Source organism: Sorex fumeus, unplaced genomic scaffold, assembly GCF_029834395.1.
Source record: "Sorex fumeus unplaced genomic scaffold, SorFum_2.1 ptg000130l, whole genome shotgun sequence".
In the NCBI taxonomy this organism is placed as follows: Eukaryota; Metazoa; Chordata; class Mammalia; order Eulipotyphla; family Soricidae; genus Sorex; species Sorex fumeus.
The window spans coordinates 4,284,709-4,302,064 of record NW_026606187.1 but is presented as its reverse complement, the minus strand read 5'-3'; the positions used below and the strand labels follow the sequence as shown (position 1 = coordinate 4,302,064).

The following is a 17,356-nucleotide window of genomic DNA, read 5'->3' as shown; positions in this document are numbered from 1 at the left end:
CAGCCTTAGTCTCAGACCCAAATCCCGTTCCAGAGTCTGTGTTCAACCCTGCAGCTGTATTGCAGGCACAGGTGTAAATTCAGGGAATAGAAGCAGCACAGAGCCTGGAACCCCTTGCGGGGGAGGGGGGGGGGGTCTCACACTTCTGTCCCCTCGTGTTTGTTCTTTCAGGACCGCTCTTCCTGCTCAATGCTGAGGAAATCGCTGAGGAAATTGGGAACATGTGGAGGACCATCTATAAGTTGACCAAGACCTTAACCGATATGCCTGCACCCAGGCGTTTAGCAGAGAACGTGAAATTTAAGATAGAAAAGTTCAAGCAGCACCTCCCTATCCTCAACATTTCCTGCAACCCCGGAATGAAAGAGCGGCACTGGCAACAGGTTTGTGTGTCCACCCCCTCCCTCGCGCCTCACCTGGCCAGCTTGTCCTTTGGAAGGCAGGACACGATACTGGGTTAAGCTTATTTTGAGAGGAGAATCTATTTGAGGCCAAGGGCAGCAAAGAAGGAAGCTGGGAGAGCGTGGGACAAGATGGCTGCCTCTCCCACCTGGACCCTTGTCTTTGGGTCCTCCTTTGAGCATTGATGGTTGAGTATTGTCCCAATTAGGAGCTTTACGTTTCTCCTGTATGCTTTCCTAGATAAATGGCTAAACAGGGTCCTAAAGGGTGAGAAAGGCATTAAGCTAAAGGGTAGGAGGTCTTAGTTTGTTCCTTGACCTGGGATGTACAAAGACATTCGCATCAGTTCTGGAAGCACTGTCAGTAGCATTGTCCTCCCATTGTTCATCAATTTGCTCCAGCGGGCACCAGTAACATCTTCATTGTGAGAATTGTTGTGACTGTTTTTGGCATATCGAATAGACCACTGGGAGCTTGCCATGGGGGTGGGATACTCTCCGTAGCTTGCTGGGCTCTTCGAGAGGGATGGAGGAATCAAACCCAGGTCAGCCGAGTGAAAGGCAAATGCCCTACCCGCTGTGCTATCACTCCAACCCCTGTTCTGGAAGATTCCTTATGCTAACCATCTCCTAATGCTGGATGATTCTTGTTGTGGTATGAAGTATTATTCTCCAACAACTTAGGTAAGATACAAGTTTATGCTTCTCTTTCAACTTCTTGAGTCTATAAATAAGAACAATAAATATTCTCCTTAAAATAGTTGGCATTTTTATAAAGAACCAAATTGTGAGGGTGTTAAGAGTGGTGTGAACACCCAGCCAGGGGGTGGGGGATAGAAAAACTCACTGTTTCTATAATAAGCATCCCACTCAAGGTCTAGCAATGGCCCTGAAATGTTCCGTGTGTAGGTGGTGATAAGAATGGCTTTCTGGGGACTGGAGCACAGCAGGTAGGGCATTTGCCTTGCACGCGGCCGACCCAGGTTCGATTCCCAGAATCTCATATGGTCCCCTGAGCACCGCCAGAAGTAATTTCTGAGTGCAGAGCCAGGAGTAACCCCTGTGCATCACCAGGTGTGACCCAAAAAGCAAAAAAAAAAAAAAAGGCTTTCTGTGTCACAGTCCTCTCAAATGGGGCCTGCAAGAACCCATTTGAACCATGCACAGAAATAATCAGAATTATCCCTAGAAGGACCCAGTTCCAAAGGACACACATTACCTTACAGTGAATGGAGCTCAGGCACAGTGACTGGGAGCATTTTTATAGTCCTGAGATGAGAAATAGCGGATGTATAAGCCTTTGAGATTTCTTTCTGAGGCCTCTGGTCTTGCTCGGTCTGTCCCTAAGATGCCCGTTCAAAGGCATATACGCAACATTCCGCGGGTCTTGAGACATCCTCCCTTCTACCTACTTCCTTCTCTGTCATTGGTGTTCTTACAAGAGTGTATTTAAAAGATCCTGTCCATGCTAAGACTTTCATAGTTCTCCTCTAGAGACCACTTACATATACAGATTGGTGTGTTTGGGGGGTCTCCCTAAAATAACAACAACAACAACAACTAAAACATAACAGAGCACAAACTACACACAGTGTACTCTGTGCTGTCATTAATGTGGTTTCTCTCATTTCACCTTCTCAACAAATCTGTAATGTAGGGACTGGTATGATATCTGTTTCATGGCTATAAAGGCGAGACTTAGAGAAAGTCAACTGTCACATGACTAGCGAGTGGTGGCGGAGGGATTTGAAATCTAGTTCTCTGACTTGACCATGAGGTTGAAACGGGAGTAAAAGATATCAGAGGAGTGGAGGCAGTTAACTGTAGGGGTCAGTAAGCCATGGGAAAGGCTGGGGAAAAGGTGGATTTTGAGTAATGAGCACTAAAGTAGAAGATTAATAGGCTAACCAGAGAAAGGAAACTCTGAAAGGACAAGGGCCAGCAGTACACTAATGGCTACCCCCACAAGGGTGAGCTCCTGCCTGCATGATATGTCAGAGCACAAATAACACAGAGACACCCCATCCTCTGTCCTATTGTCCAATTCTCATTTGTCCAGATTCTGGTGATCACAGAATCTGCAGGACTCTACAGGTTAAATCACCTACAGCTGTAAAGGTTATAAATGGATCTTCTGATGTCATGGAGTGACTGGCCACTTCCTAGAACTTAATGCAGGAAAAGCTAGTCCCAGTGTTTAGGGCACAGACTTGGCTGATTTCAATAAAGGAATGTCGCTGAGTTTTCACAAACGCTGAAACAGCGTAACATTTGACCTTAGGATGAAATCACACTGACGTGTGTCAAAGCTGACTCTCTAGGACAATACTGCCCCACCCCCAAATATTACATATAGTGATTTGAAGGTTTTCAGTCTTAAAGCATGGACAGGTGAAGTAAGCGTATTTTGTTTAATCAAAACATTATCAATTCAAAAAGCAATTAAAATGTTCATGAGAGAGCACATGGCATTTCTCATATGAAGTCACTGAAACATGGCTTCCTTAGAGCACACCTGAATTTGTGGAGTGATCATAGTTCAGATATTTAATAGCCACAGGGACCAAATGAGGATATATCATACAGAATAACTCCAGGCTTCTTAGGATTAGAAAATTGGGTTCCCTGTTAATATCTAAAATGAACAAAGAACATTTACAAATTAAAGCTGTGTATTGAATCCTTCCCATGGGAAAAGTTCTTTAATACCATGTCATTCAGTCCCAGAGAGAGAGTATGTTGTTCTAAGCAAATTCTGTAGGGCATCTGAGAATACACGAGAACCTAGGAACACCCGGAGCAGTTAATATACACTGAACACTCTAGGGAACTCCGCTTCTGTGCAGCCCTGCCGTCCGAATTGTACGGCCTGGAAATAGCCACTTCCTGCCCTGCACAATTGAGCAGACAAAACCAGAGAAAGATACTCAAGTATGGCCGAGAAAAACCTGGTAGTCAGAATTGGATCCAAGTTCCAGTTCTGCCATTTTTTACGGCGACAGTCTTGGACAAGATGTCAGTTTTTTCGTTTGTCTCCCTACGTGTCCAAGAAAAAGAAGAGGAATCCTCTAGTACTTTCTCATCATATTGGGAGAATAAAATAAATGCTTAAGGCCCTTAAAACAGCGTTCACTACAGAGTAAGCAAGCCCTTCAGGCCCGCCAATTGTCCTCAGAATCCAGATTGGAAACCATTGAATCTGATTTCTTCTTTCACTCCTTTAGTATTTAAGGAAACCTTCAAAAACCAGGTCACCACCCCAAGGGGTAAAGGGTGCTGTCCTTCTGCCTGTTCCCCCTTGGCAGCTCGGTGGCCGCCATCCTGTAGAGGCCAATGGACAGTCAGATTTGGGCTCACAGTGATGAGACATGCGGGACCTCATGGGATGGGGGTGGAGCCGGCCTTTTCCTCCTTGCTCCAATGAGACCCCGAGTCGCTGCCCACAAATGGCCTCTCTGGCTTCTGATCAAGCTGCTTAATGGCCGTAATCCCAGAGACTCAAGAACAAATCTCAGAACTCAGCAGGTTTAGCAGAAATCCCTTCAGATTTAATTGTTAAAATTTCAGAATTCCAAAATCACGCGGCCACTACTGTGGCTACGTGACATCATATGTTATTCATAACCAACAATAGAAAACAAATTGTCTACGGTTGCCTTTTCAGCAGATCTGAGTTTTGGTGTAAAATCCCAAATAAATAATGGTGGGTCTGGTGTCAAAATATTGAATGCAATCAAAGTAGAGAGAGTAATGTGGAAATCATCTGCCCTCAGGTGGGGGGAGGGTGTGGGATGGGGGGTTTATAGTGTGGTTTTTGGTGGTGGAAAATGGGCACTGGTGAAGGGACAGGTGTTTCATCATTGTATGACCTAGACTTAAACCCAAAAGCTTTGTAACTGCTCTCACAATGATTCAATAAATAAATTTATAAAAAGAAAAAATACAGTTCCAAATAAAAAAAAAACAAACCAAAAAACAAAACAAAAAAAAAATAAATAAAACAGACCACAAGAACTTAAGGCTAAATAAAAAGTGACAGCATGTCCCTTCCTGTACTGAGGTTTTTTGTTCCTGCTGGGGCTGGATGGAGGAAAGTATGGAGTGGGCGTTCAGTAAAGCTTTTCATTTTAGCACCTCCTTCTCTTTTCACGCACAACCTCAAAACTGCTGAGACCTCTAAGTTCCCCTCCCCAACAAAAAAATGTTCAAAGCCTTCAGGGATCTTATTTAAGACATTTCTCAGGCATGTTTTCACTTATAAGTTAAGTTTGGGATTAAGGAATGGGCATGACAAAATGCTAATGTTTACAAGTCAGAAGATACTAGGGGAGAGGGAAGCCGGATCCCTTCCACTGCATCCTCAGATCACAGAAGGTTGTCTGCCTGTCCCACACACTCATATCTTGGTTATTTTTCAGGAGACACTTATTGTAACTTATGTCATTGACCAGGATTTACCTCTATCCCCTGGGAATCTCAAACAAACTAAACTTCATCCCAACCTGCTCTGTGCTGTGTGGGGAAGAACAGTAACCAGATAGAATGCAGTGCGAGCCCTAGGTCAATGCCAGAACCCATACACCTGAACTTTCCAGGTAGTCTCTGGATAGATGCAGTTACTTCCTTGAATTTAAATTTAAATTCACTTCCTCATTTACTCTGGCCATGTTTCCAAGGCTCAACAGTCACATGTGTTTGGTGGCTATTCTAGAACATTTCCATCATGTAGAAAATTTACCCAATGGAACTGTCTTGGGCCCACTAGCTTGGTTTCTTCTTTTCCTTGCAGATCAGTGAGATTGTCGGCTATGAAATAAAACCCACCGAAACCACTTGTCTCTCAAATATGCTGGATGTTGGATTCGGCAAATACATTGACAAGTAAGCCTTTTCCATTCCTTTGGGGAGTTTTTTTTTTAAATTGTGTGTGTGTGTTGGGGGGGGGGGGTTTGGGCCACACCTGGCAGTGCTCGGGGGTTACTCCTGGTGGTGCTCAGGGAATCATAGGAGATACAGGAGATTAAACCTGGGTCAGCTGCATGCAAGGCAGACTCTCTACATGCTGTACTATTGTTCTGAATCCTCTTTTAAAATTTTAAAATAAATTTTATCAGTATACCATTAGTTGGCAATGCTATATAATTTAAAAATTTTTTATTTTATAAGGTAGTTCACAATATTTGATTACATTTATTATTCACACACCAATTCCACCACCAAATTTGGGATGTTTCTATCCCAAGCCCCAAGCCCTGTCCCAAAGCACAACTGAAATAATATATTTTGTATTGTCTCTTATGAAAAACCACTGAAAATGCTACAAAAAGTATCCATAGAGGAAACAGTGTGAAGATTGTTCTATTTTGGCATGGGCCAGTAAGATATTCTTTAGGATATCACTAACATGTTGTTAAAGGTTGAGTGATGTGAACTTTTGTATATATATCTGAAAATAAGTATGTATGTATATATACATATGTATTTCCCTTTATGATTTGTTGCCTACTGTCTGAACCCCATCAAATGTGATGTGGTATTTATGGAGAATGGGTAGGAAGTGTCTTATAATATGTCGCATGACCACAGCCACACGGTCCAGGAATATGTTCAACTTGTATATGAGGCTCGGTCCGAGCATGTGGAAAGTGACCTTGAGCATGGCAGTGGATGGGTTCTGGAGGTTTTCAGCTGCTGGGGCTGGGTCCCTTGGGGTGGGGAGGGCTCTCACCCATCCCCCCTCCGGGGTGCCCCGAGTGAAACAGCCTGGTGCGGAGTCCGGTGGCATGGCTATAGTGAGTATTATATTACTCCCTTTTGGGGGAAAAAAGCCATGTGATCTGGATGGTGCCCAGTGAGGAGATTATTTGGTGCTGGTAGGAGGTGGCTTATGGGCATGATCCCTGGGTCGCAGGAGACTGGGGGAAATGGGCAGAGGATCTCCGTTCCCAGTCCCATTGAGTCCAGAATACTAAGTAATTTAAAATAAATTTTATCAGTAAACATTAATTTATAATACATATAATTTCTGGATTATAACCTCACACCTTTACATGGGTATAAGCCTCATAACACACCCCCACAAAGTTCTAGCATCATGCTCCTTATCAAATTTAATCCCTCCACTCATTCATCTCACCCTGTCCCCCTACCCTGTGATTACTGCCATACTTTCGTTATGCTTGTTGTGTTCTGTCAATTTACTCGCTTCAGTTACTTACATTCCACATTTGAGTTCAACCATTTGGTCCTTGTCTTTCTCTTTCTGACATTTACTTAGCATAATTAGCTCAAGCCCCATCCATATTGTCATAAAAGGAAAGAATTCATTACTTTTTTAAAAAACTTTACTTTATTTTGCTCTTTGGGTCACACCCAGTGATGCTCAGGGGTTACTCCTGGCTCAGCACTTGGGAATTATTCCTGGCGGTGCTCAGGGAGCTGTATGAGATGGTGGGAATCAAAGCCAGGTTGTCCATGTGCAAGGCAAACTCCCTCCCTGCTGTCCTATCGCTCCAGGCCAAGATTCATTTATTCTTCATGGCTAAGTAACCCATTGATTATATTGACCACATATTTATTGAGTCACCTGTGAATGGACATGTAGGTTTATCGCATTTTTGGCTATTGTGAATAATACTTCTATGAATGTAATCCTTTTGAATTAGTATCTTTGTATTTCTTTGGGAAGATTCTCAGGCATGGTATTGCTGTATCATAAAGTATTTTTGTTTTCAGCTTTTAAAGTGTTCCATCATACTTCAGGAACTTTTTGGTTCAAGTTGTTATAAGTTCCCATATAATACAATAAACCTCCTATGAGCTGTTGGTTTTCCTACTTCTGGTTAGGATAATTGGTGGCCTCCACTTTGGCAGACTGGTGATTGAGGAAATTTTTATTTCCAGAGCAGAGTGGATGAGGGATTATGACTGGAATGATGGTACAGCAGATAGATCACTTGCTTTGCATGCAGCCACCCCAGGTTTTATCCCTGGGGCCTCATATGGTCGTCCAAGTCTGCCAGGAGTTATCCTTGAGCACAGAGCCAGGATAAGCACTGTGGGGCTGCCGGATGTGGCCACAAAACAAAACAAAAACAGAAAACTGACTCATATTAAATTTCAAGGAGAGCATTACAATTTTTTTCCTCTAAACTGGGGTTCTGCACTCAGTCCTCAGTGACTCCAGGCAAAAATATTTGACCTTCCTGGGCCTCCTCTCTCTCTCTCTCTCTCTCTCTCTCTCTCTCTCTCTCTCTCTCTCTTATTGAATCACTGTGAGGTACACATTTACAAAGCTGTTCATGATCAGGTTTTAGTCCTATAATGTTTCAACACCCATCCCTCCACCAGTGCACATTTCCCACCAAGTTCCCAATGTCCCTCCCCCCCACTCCCATCCCTCCCTACCCTCCCTTCCCCGCCACAGGAGCAGCTCTTTGAGCAATCTCAGATCTCGGTGTAGTTGGTGATTTTTGGCTGACCCTCTTGCTCCTTCCAAATCGTTTGCTTCTCAGTTCTTGCAGTCATGCTTGAATTTAAGACCCAAATCTCAGGTGGAAGCAAGAAGAAATTTGTCTTCAACTTCTCCCTTTCTCCCCCTTTCAGTAAAACATAGGGACTATAGCTAGGTAGAACCCAAACATCAGGAAAACAATAGGTATTTTTCAAAGGATGGCCATGGGAAGAGAAGCAAAAGCTGTCTTATAAATTAGCAGAAGTTCTAAGATTTGAATCAGAAATTAAGGTATAGAAAAAATTCGAAGTAAATGAAAGTGGTGGATAGAGAAATCAGATAGCAAGTAAAGTGCTTGACTTGCATACAGCTGACCCTGAATGGATTTCTGGCATCACATATAGTCCCCAGAGCATTGCCAGGAGTGATCCTTGAACACAGAGCCAGGAGTAAGCCCTGAGCATAGTCGGATGTGGCCCTAACGGTTCCCCATCCCCATCAATAGGTAATGAAAGTGGAAAGCAGAGGGACCAGAGAGATTGCTCAGTGGGCTGGGACTCAGGCTTTGCATGTAGGAGCCTGAGGTTCAGCCTCTATCACAGTCCCCCGAGCACCACCAGAAATGATCAACAACAGGAGCTAGGATTCACCTTTGAGTATCACCAGGGGTGAACACCGCAGGCCCAGCAAATAAAGAAACTGGAAAACAGAGGTATTGTTTTAATGGTCTTAAAAACAGTGGTTCTCAACTGGGGTGATTCTCTACCCCCTCAATAACCCCCCTAGCTGATGTTTGGTACCATTTGGGGGCATTTTTGCTTGCCACAATTAGCAAGGGGACAGGGGAGTTTGCTACTGGATATCTAGTGGGCAGAGACACTGCTGAGCAGTCTAGCCTACAGGATTTCCACTACTGCCTTCCCTAAAAAAGAATTACACATCCTGTATCAATATTTTAGGGCTGCTATAATGAGTATACCATTATTGCTTGCATGTTTCTGGGTTTTTTTTTAAACTCTTGAGCTCATTCGCCTACATGGCTTGGTGCAACCTCAGGTAACCGCAAGCAAACATACGAGCTTGCAAAGCAGTGCAAAGAAGCAATAAAGGAAGACCTCAAAGAGAGAAGAGCAGCAGTGCTGGCCAATGTGGCAGAAGCCAGGGAAAGCATTTGCAACACCCGTCTGTCCTTCGCCAACTACAACACCAAGATAACTGCCCTCCGACGTCCTCATGATCTATTACATCTTCCAGAAGAGCAATGGAGAAGATAATCCATAACTTCTACTCAGATATCTTCGAGAGCCATGTCCACCTTCCCACATACAAAATTCCGCAGGATGGATATGTTGTTCCCAACGTTCTCCCTTCCGAAATTTGACACACTATTTTAAAGGTAAAGAAGTGAACAGCACCAAGCCCAGACAGGTCAGACCTGAACACCTGAAGAACCTGCCGTCAGTTCTCATCAATACACTGGCTTGGCTCTTCACATGCTACCTGTCTGAATGCAAGTTTCCGTTCCAATGGAAAACCAGCAGGACTGGTTTCACGACATTGGCAAATATCGCCCGATCTGCCTGTTGTCTGTCATCTACAAGCTGTTCACTCAAGTTATCCTGAATAGGATTGGCAGAACACTAGATGAAGGACAACCATGCAAGCAAGCCGGGTTCCAAAAAGAATTCAGCACAATCGACCATATCCACATGATAACCAAGCTCATTGAGGTTTCTCGGGAGTTCAAGATGCCACTCTGTCTAATGTTCATTGATTTAAAGATTGCCTTTGATTCTGTTGAGACTGAAGCGGTCATCAAAGCCCTAGCCAAACAGGGCGTTCAAACTCAATACATCAGAATCCTCCTTGAGGTGTATTACGGATTCACTACCAGGATCTCACCATTCTACAAGGAAGTGATCATCCATGTCAAGAGAGGAGTCTGGAAGGGTGATACCATTTCACTGAAACTCTTCAATGCCATCCTCAAGAACGTCATGCAACAACTCGAATGGAAAGGAATGGGAGTGAAGACAGATGGTCGGCAACTACACCACCTCCACTTTGCTGATGACATCGTTCTAATAACACCAAACATTAGCGAAGCAGCACAAATGCTGGCTGACTTCGACCATGAGTATGGGAAAGGTCGGAATACAGATTAATCTCACGAAGACAATGTTTATGAGAAATGGTCTGATTCCTGACGTTCCATTCACAATGGAATGAACATCTCTGAATGCAACAGTTATGTGTACCTAGGTCGAAAAGTCAATATGATGAATGACCTGGCACCTGAGTTGCACAGGAGGAAGAGAGTGGCTTGGAACGCCTTTAAGAGCATTGAAGAAATAGCTAAGAGGATGAAGAACCTCCAGCTCCAGGCACATCTCTTTAATTCCACTGTTCTTCCTGCATTAACATACCCTCAGAGACCTGGGCCTTACGAAAACAAGATGAGAACACTATTCGGGTCTCCCAAAGAGGAATCGAAAGAGCTATACTTGGAGGATCATGCTTCACTCAAATGAGAGAAAGAATCCAGAGTTCCGGCATCCGTCAATGATCAAGAATCAGGGACACTATCTCATTTTCCAAGGCATCGAAAATCATTTGGGCTGGACACGTAATGAGATTTGGAGATGACTGGTGGACTATAGCCATTACCTATAGCCATAGGACATCAAAAGATCATGTGGCCACCCACCTACGAGATGGTCAGACTTGTTCGCCAAAACCCTGAATGATTGGTTTGAGGCTCTTCGTGTTTCTGGAGCGAGTAGATACCATTAGGCTACACTAGCATGCAACAGGGACAAATGGAGACGTTACTGGTGCCTGCTCGAGCAAATTGATGAGTAACGGGATGTCAAGTGATGAAATGATCAAATGATGTTTCTGGGTAACTAGGAGCCTACGCTAAAATGTCTTTGTATGTTTACAGTGAGTTATGGAGTGGGGAAGAAATGCTCCTCGAGGGTGGAGTTCACTGGTACTTGTGGAGGAGAATGCCTCTCCAGGATAACAAATATACACACTGAAAGACTTGTATAAAAACTGGGGTCAAAGAGATAGTAGAAGGGTTAAGGTGCTGGCCCTGCACACAGACAATCAGAGTTCGAATCCTAGTACCACATGTATCCCTCTGATCACTGCCAGCAGCATCCCTTCCACCCAGAACCAGGAGTAAGCCCCAAGCACCAGCAGGCGTGGTACCCGAACAACAGAAATGAATTTTCCCACAATTCTGAAGGTCTAAGATCCACGATCAAGTGTTGGAGGGTTTATTTCTTCTGAGACATGACCTCCTGGCTTGCTGATGGCCACCCTCTCTATGTGCTCTCACATGGTCATCATGGTCATCTCTCTGCTTGTCTATTTGCTCTCCCTGCCAGTAATATGAGTACTAGTCATATGAGATTCAGTCTAGTCATATGAGATTCAGACCCATTCCTAATGATCTCACTATACCTCCACCACGTCTTTGCAGAGTCCTAGCTCGAAGAAAAGAACCTCATAATCAGGGAGTCTAGAGGATAACATGGTTGGTTATTCAAGGACCCAAATCTGCTCATAACTCAATCCAGTAATCACAAGTGCTGAGAATTGAACACTTGGTGTTGGAGTGCACTGGAAATTTTCCTTGCTCTTCTGAGTTGTTGGGCCAAATGGGCAAACCAGTTAACACTGAGAGATAGAGAAGAAAAGGCAGTGCCATGCAGGCTCATAAAGAAGCCAGAAGAAGCTGGGCCTAAGCTTCGGTTCCAAAATTCCTGGAAATGAACACAGATACCTAGAATTGAGTCATGATTTCCCTGAAGTGAGATAGCCATGGTGAGGTCAATTAAGAGTTACCAATCAGATGCACATAGGGAAGCCCCCCACCCCCACCGCCATATAATCCTTATGTAATGCTTATGCAACCCCTATGTAACTCCAATTTATAATCAATCAGATAAGTACAAATACTGGAAAGCCTCTCAGACTGCAGCCAAAAGGGTGGTCTCTGTTATATAATGTTATGGTATAAAAGCCCCTCAGTTTTGAGACTCAGGGCCGCTTGTTCCAAGAAGGCTGCCACTGTGTCATTCAGCCAGATGAGGGCCTTAGCTCAAGCTAGCCGGGCTAGCCAATAAAGACCCTTTGCTTATCGCATTGCAACTTGTCTTTATGTGATTCCTCTGGGGAGATCTCTGCCCGGTTTAACAACACCAGGCAGATTAAAGGAGAAAAGACCACATGTAATTACATGCGTATGGTAAATTGACATGGCTCTACATTCTAAAGTGAACTGGACAGCAGAGGTGTTAGAGCCTCAGTGAGGAATGGAAGCGAGGTCCGGGAGGTGAAGGAGGTGGGGGTGGCTTCATCTGATAAAGCCTTATCTATCTTAAGATAGATTTGGTTGGAAAAGAGGTTATTTCTAGAGAGGATCCCAAGTCTAGGTAATCTGCACGCTGTTAATAATGGGAACAGTTTTACCCAAGGCCACTATGACTTTATATGTCAGCGTGGCACTATTAGGTCTGCCTCACAGAATGAGGGCCGACCGAATACTTGCCAAACAGTGGAGAGAGTTGACACTTCTTAGAGAAACAGTGAATGTTTTAGTGAAATTAAGGGTTTAAAAAAATCTATCTAAAGGCTGAGCTGAAATTTCTCCTGTGCCATGCCCTCGTGCCTGCTCTTGTTAATTGTCCCTCTGTTCTTCCTTTAGACTGGAGCCCATCGGTGCAGCCGCCAGCAAGGAGTATTCCCTGGAGAAAAACCTGGAGAAAATGAAGTTAGATTGGGTCAACATGACGTTCAATTTTGTGAAATACAGGGACACTGTGAGTCACAGTCCAATTCCTTGGTCCCTGAAAGCGTCCCAATTATTATGCTCTAAAGGATAATAGAGGGGGCTTCAGTCAGAATTGTAACCAAGTTCACGAAGGAAGGATCCTGAATCTCTTTTCAGTTTTGTTAAGGCATAATTGCCATTTAACGTAGCAGATAGGGTGTGTCATCTGTTGATTTGATAGATAGCATCATTTTATATAGCATATGATTATTTATATAGTAACATTTACCCAGCAAAATGATTACCAGTGTGAGTTAGCTAACACTTCTATCACATCGCGTAATTATCGCTTCTTTTTTGTGGTGGGAACAGTTAAGATCTAGTCTCTTAGCAACTTGGAGATTTTTAAGACAGTGTTGTTGACTGTAATCACTGTGTTGTGCATTTGATCATTTCCTCCCATCTGCCTTCCCTTGCCCGTCATCCTTTCTCCCAGTCACCACTGGAGGGATGCATTTCCAAACGAGAAAGGCCTTTCAAAATCACAAGCTTTCTCTTCCTGCACAGAAACCGGAGCAGGCCTTCTGAATTAGTATCTTCCGAATCAAGCATACCTACCTGGGGTAGACAAAGCTTAGAGCTGCTCAAATGCCAATTTGTTCTGGAAGCACGTGGGGATTTGGTGAAAGTACATTTTCCAGTCAGCAGGTCTGAATTGGGGCCAGAGGCTCAGCAGTTCCCCAGAACCTCTTACATAATACCAACGCTGTGACAGGTGGACCACTTCTGATTAGCAAGGATGCATGAAAATGCCTTGTTTCTCACTGGCATGCAATGAAGAAAATGAATAAAGGAGCTTGCACATGGAGATACCCCTGAAGAGCTTTTTGAACCATTTCTAGAGTTTGACTTGCTCTGGGGGTTGGCCATGGATAGGTTGGGACTTCAGTGACCTGCAAAGCACAGACGTGTTCCAAAACAATATCCAGGCCTGGGAAATGACCCAAAGGACCAGCATATAGGTTTTGCACTTAGAATATCTGGATCTGATTCCTGGCATCCATGGGTCACAGAACACTGAGTCAGGAGTAACTCCTAAGTACGATTAGGAGTGTTCCTTTCCCCCACCTCAAAAAGCCAATTCAATTGGGCAAACTTTAAATAACATCCCCCTCCCCTTGTTTGATTTGGTTTGGGGGCCACACCCAGCAGAGACCAGGGTTTACTCATGGCTCAGCATTCAAAGGAGCACTCCTGCTGGGGCTTCCAAGGGCATATGTGGTGCTGAGAGTCGAACCCAGATCTGCTCTGTGCAAGGCAAGCATTCTACCCTCCGTACTATCATCGTCCTGTCCCTTAGTCCCTTAGTGGTTTCATTCAATTGGGCAGTATGCCTTCTAACACAGAAAGGGACTTTTTTTTTTTTTTTTTTTTTAGTGAAAAACCATGAGGTACAGTTATAGGCTTACAAATTTTGTGCTTGGGATTCAGTTATACAATGATCAAGTCCCCATACCTCCACCAGTGCCCGTCATCCATCCCCATGGGTCCCAGCATCCCCCCCACCCTCATCCCCCCCCCCCATCCCATCCTGCCTCTGTGGCAGGGTATTCCCCCTTGTTCTCTCTCTCTTCTTTTGGGTACTGTGTTTTGCAAGAGAGGCTTTGAGTGGCAATCATGTTTGGTCTATCGACTACTTTTAGCATGCTTCTCCCACCCTGGGAGGGCCCTCACAACACCCTTCATTTGGTACTCTCTTCTCTATCTGAGCTTCCTTTTCACCTAGAGCCTGTGGCTGGCCTTCCATTCATGGAGCAAAATTCCTGGTACTAATCTCAGCCATTCCTGGGTGTTAGTCTCCCGTTTTGTTGCTTTATGTTCCCCAGATGAATGCAATCTTTCTGTGTCTATCCCGCTCTTTCTGACTCATTTCGCTTAACATGATACTTTCCATGTAGTACCACTTGTAGAAAGGGACTTTAAGAGACATGCAAAATCAAAGTTATTGGGGCTGGGAGGGTGTAAAAGTCTGAAGACACTTGGCTTGAAGCCTTGAACCTGGGTTTGGTTTCTGGGACCATATGACCATATGAGCATCACTGGGTGTCACCCTGGACACCCCCAAGCACGGCCAGGTGGCCCTGGTGGTCGCCGGCATTATAGGGCCTGAGCAGCATGCCATCCTTGGGCTCTTGCCTTGAGCTTCCAGCCGGGTCGGCCAGGTATCACTAGGAGTACATCTGCACTCCTTGAGCACCACTCATGAGTCCCTCTAAATCAAGAAACTATTTCATTAAAGGTGAAGGACATAAGGACATGGACGATGCACTAGTAAAACACCAATAGTTGTGGTATGGTCACATTCCTTTGGGATGGTGACATGTATCAGGCAGATGACCTCACAACTGAGGGGAATCTATTACTAAGTCCAAGTCTGAGAAACAAAGTATTAGTGAGAGGAAAACAGATTTTCACAGGTGGTAGCAACCCAGAAAGATCACAGACTTCTGTCTCCTCAAAATCTTATTGTCTGGGGGCCGGAGAGACAGTCCAGTGGGTAGGTCACCTGCCTTGCATTTGCCAACTCAGGTTTGATCCCTGGTTTCCCATTTGGTCCCCCAAATGCCACCAGGAGTGATTCCTGAGTAGAGCTGGGAATGGGAATATGCCTTTAACATTGGTGTGACCCCTCACCCACAAAAAAAAAAAACAACACCTTACTCTTTGACTGGGTCTTGGTGTGTGTAAGGGTTGGTGGAGGACATACATAGGCCAACATGAAAAGAGTGGTGGGCTGCTGGGGGAGGAGCCACGTGTCCTGCTGCCATCAGTGCTTCCTTGACATCATGGGGACACGCTGACCTGTTCTGTCTAAAATTCAAGATGGTATCATTGTGCAAGGTCAGTCTTCAGAGTCAGTGACATCAGGAAAATAAGGTATCTCTTGTTCTTTTCCTCTCATCTGTGATTGACCCCTGGTTTCACAATAAACTTGTTTCCAGGAACATTTTTTAACATTCCAGGAAAGACAGAAATCAGGGGTGAGTTAAAGTTCCAAAAATTCAGTGGAAACCAAGAGGGAGTTTCTAGTGCTGCTCACTTGGAATTTCAAGTAGGCTGTCTCAGTTACTATCTGTTTTTAGGAAATGCTGAAATTGACATTCCTTCGCATATTAAATTATGACTGGCACAGTGGAGCAGAACATAAGTGACCCCATTCTGTGCCCATTGTCTTTGAAGTTCACATTCTACAGACGATCAGCCCTTAGAGCTACAGCTATGCTTCCTGTATGCGCACGTGCGTGCGTGCGTGTGTGCGTGCGTGTGTGTGTGTGTGTGTGTGTGTGTGTGTGTGTGTGTTGCTGGGGATCAAGTCTATCCCACACATGAGAGGTAGGCACTTTACCACTGAGCTACTTCCTCAGCCCAAAGCATGTTGCTTAACCCTGCTTACATAGTAAAATCACTGGAAAGCTTTTTTTTTTTTAAAAAAAAGTCTTCAAACACACAACTGTTGGCTAAGAGTTTGCTGGTACACAGTTCAGAACCCAGTGATCTACATATAACAGGTCAGATAAGCAACTGATTCTGCTTTTGGTTTTTGGACCATACCTGGTGACGATCAGAGGTTACTAGCTCTGTGCTGAGGATCACTCCTGGTGGTGCATGGGAAACCATGTGAGATGCTGGGGATTGAACCTGGGCCAGCTGTGTGCAAGGCAAGCATCCTACCTACTGTACTGTGGCCCTAGCCTCATAAGCAATTCATTCTACAGGATGGAGAGTGGACAGAGAAGCAAGAGCATGAAGAAGAGTACAGAAATAATCTCCCATCAATAGATTCTACATTATTCTCTAGACTTATGCCATATTTGATTTCTGCACAGGAATTAGGAACTAAGTATCTTTAAGAACATTTTCAGGGGCGAAAACAGATCCTGTCCTCTGCAAACATAGATTTCTACACCATCCCTGCTCCCCATCCCCTGCCAGTACACGATCTGAGCTGTGAGTGCTTTGGAAAAATAGGGTATAAAAAAGCAGGGGTCTCACAACTCTAACAGGGTTGGGCATCTTTACTTGCAGGACACAAGCATCTTGAGTGCAGTTGATGACATTCAGCTACTACTTGATGATCATGTGATAAAGACGCAGACCATGTGTGGCTCCCCATTCATCAAACCCATAGAAGCAGAGTGTCGGGTAAGAGGAAATGGGGTTGTAATTCTTTTTTTGGGGGGGGGGGGCTTTTTTGGGTCACACCTGATGATGCACGGGGGTTACTCCAGGCTCTGCGCTCAGGAATTACCCTTGGCGGTGCTCAGGGGACCATATGGAATGCTGGGAATCAAACCTGGGTTGCCACGTGCAAGGCAAATGCCCTACCCCCTGTACTATTGCTCCAGCCTGGTTATAGTTCTTGATGTCCCATGAACTCTTGATCTCAGAGGATGAAATGGTATTCAATTCTCATTAATAAACAAACTCACTTTTTCCTATTTGGAAAAAAGTTGCGTGACACTGAGAACACTGTGCATCCATGTAAGCATATGACTCATTGAACTTCTGTCAGAAGGGAAGATGAGATTTCAGTGCACCAAATAAAACTCCATTAGGAAAGCCCCTGGGCTCTAGTAATACAGAACGTTGGCTACTCAAGAGTAGAAACTGGTCCTCCTTCGCTCATTGCTGGTAGAAGTGGCTGTAGCCAATGTTTAA

General features: G+C 44.5%; 1 protein-coding gene across 1 annotated transcript in view; it reads left to right on the top strand.

Annotated features, from left to right (window-relative positions):
* The window catches only part of DNAH3 (dynein axonemal heavy chain 3), a 213,943-nt gene that overhangs the window by 50,057 nt on the left and 146,530 nt on the right, over positions 1–17,356 (top strand). Inside the window, exons 18-21 of the mRNA XM_056138888.1 lie at positions 172–383; positions 5,191–5,282; positions 12,572–12,686; positions 16,724–16,840. Coding sequence (XP_055994863.1) covers positions 172–383; positions 5,191–5,282; positions 12,572–12,686; positions 16,724–16,840 — 536 coding nt within the window. The remainder of the gene's footprint in view (positions 1–171; positions 384–5,190; positions 5,283–12,571; positions 12,687–16,723; positions 16,841–17,356) is intronic.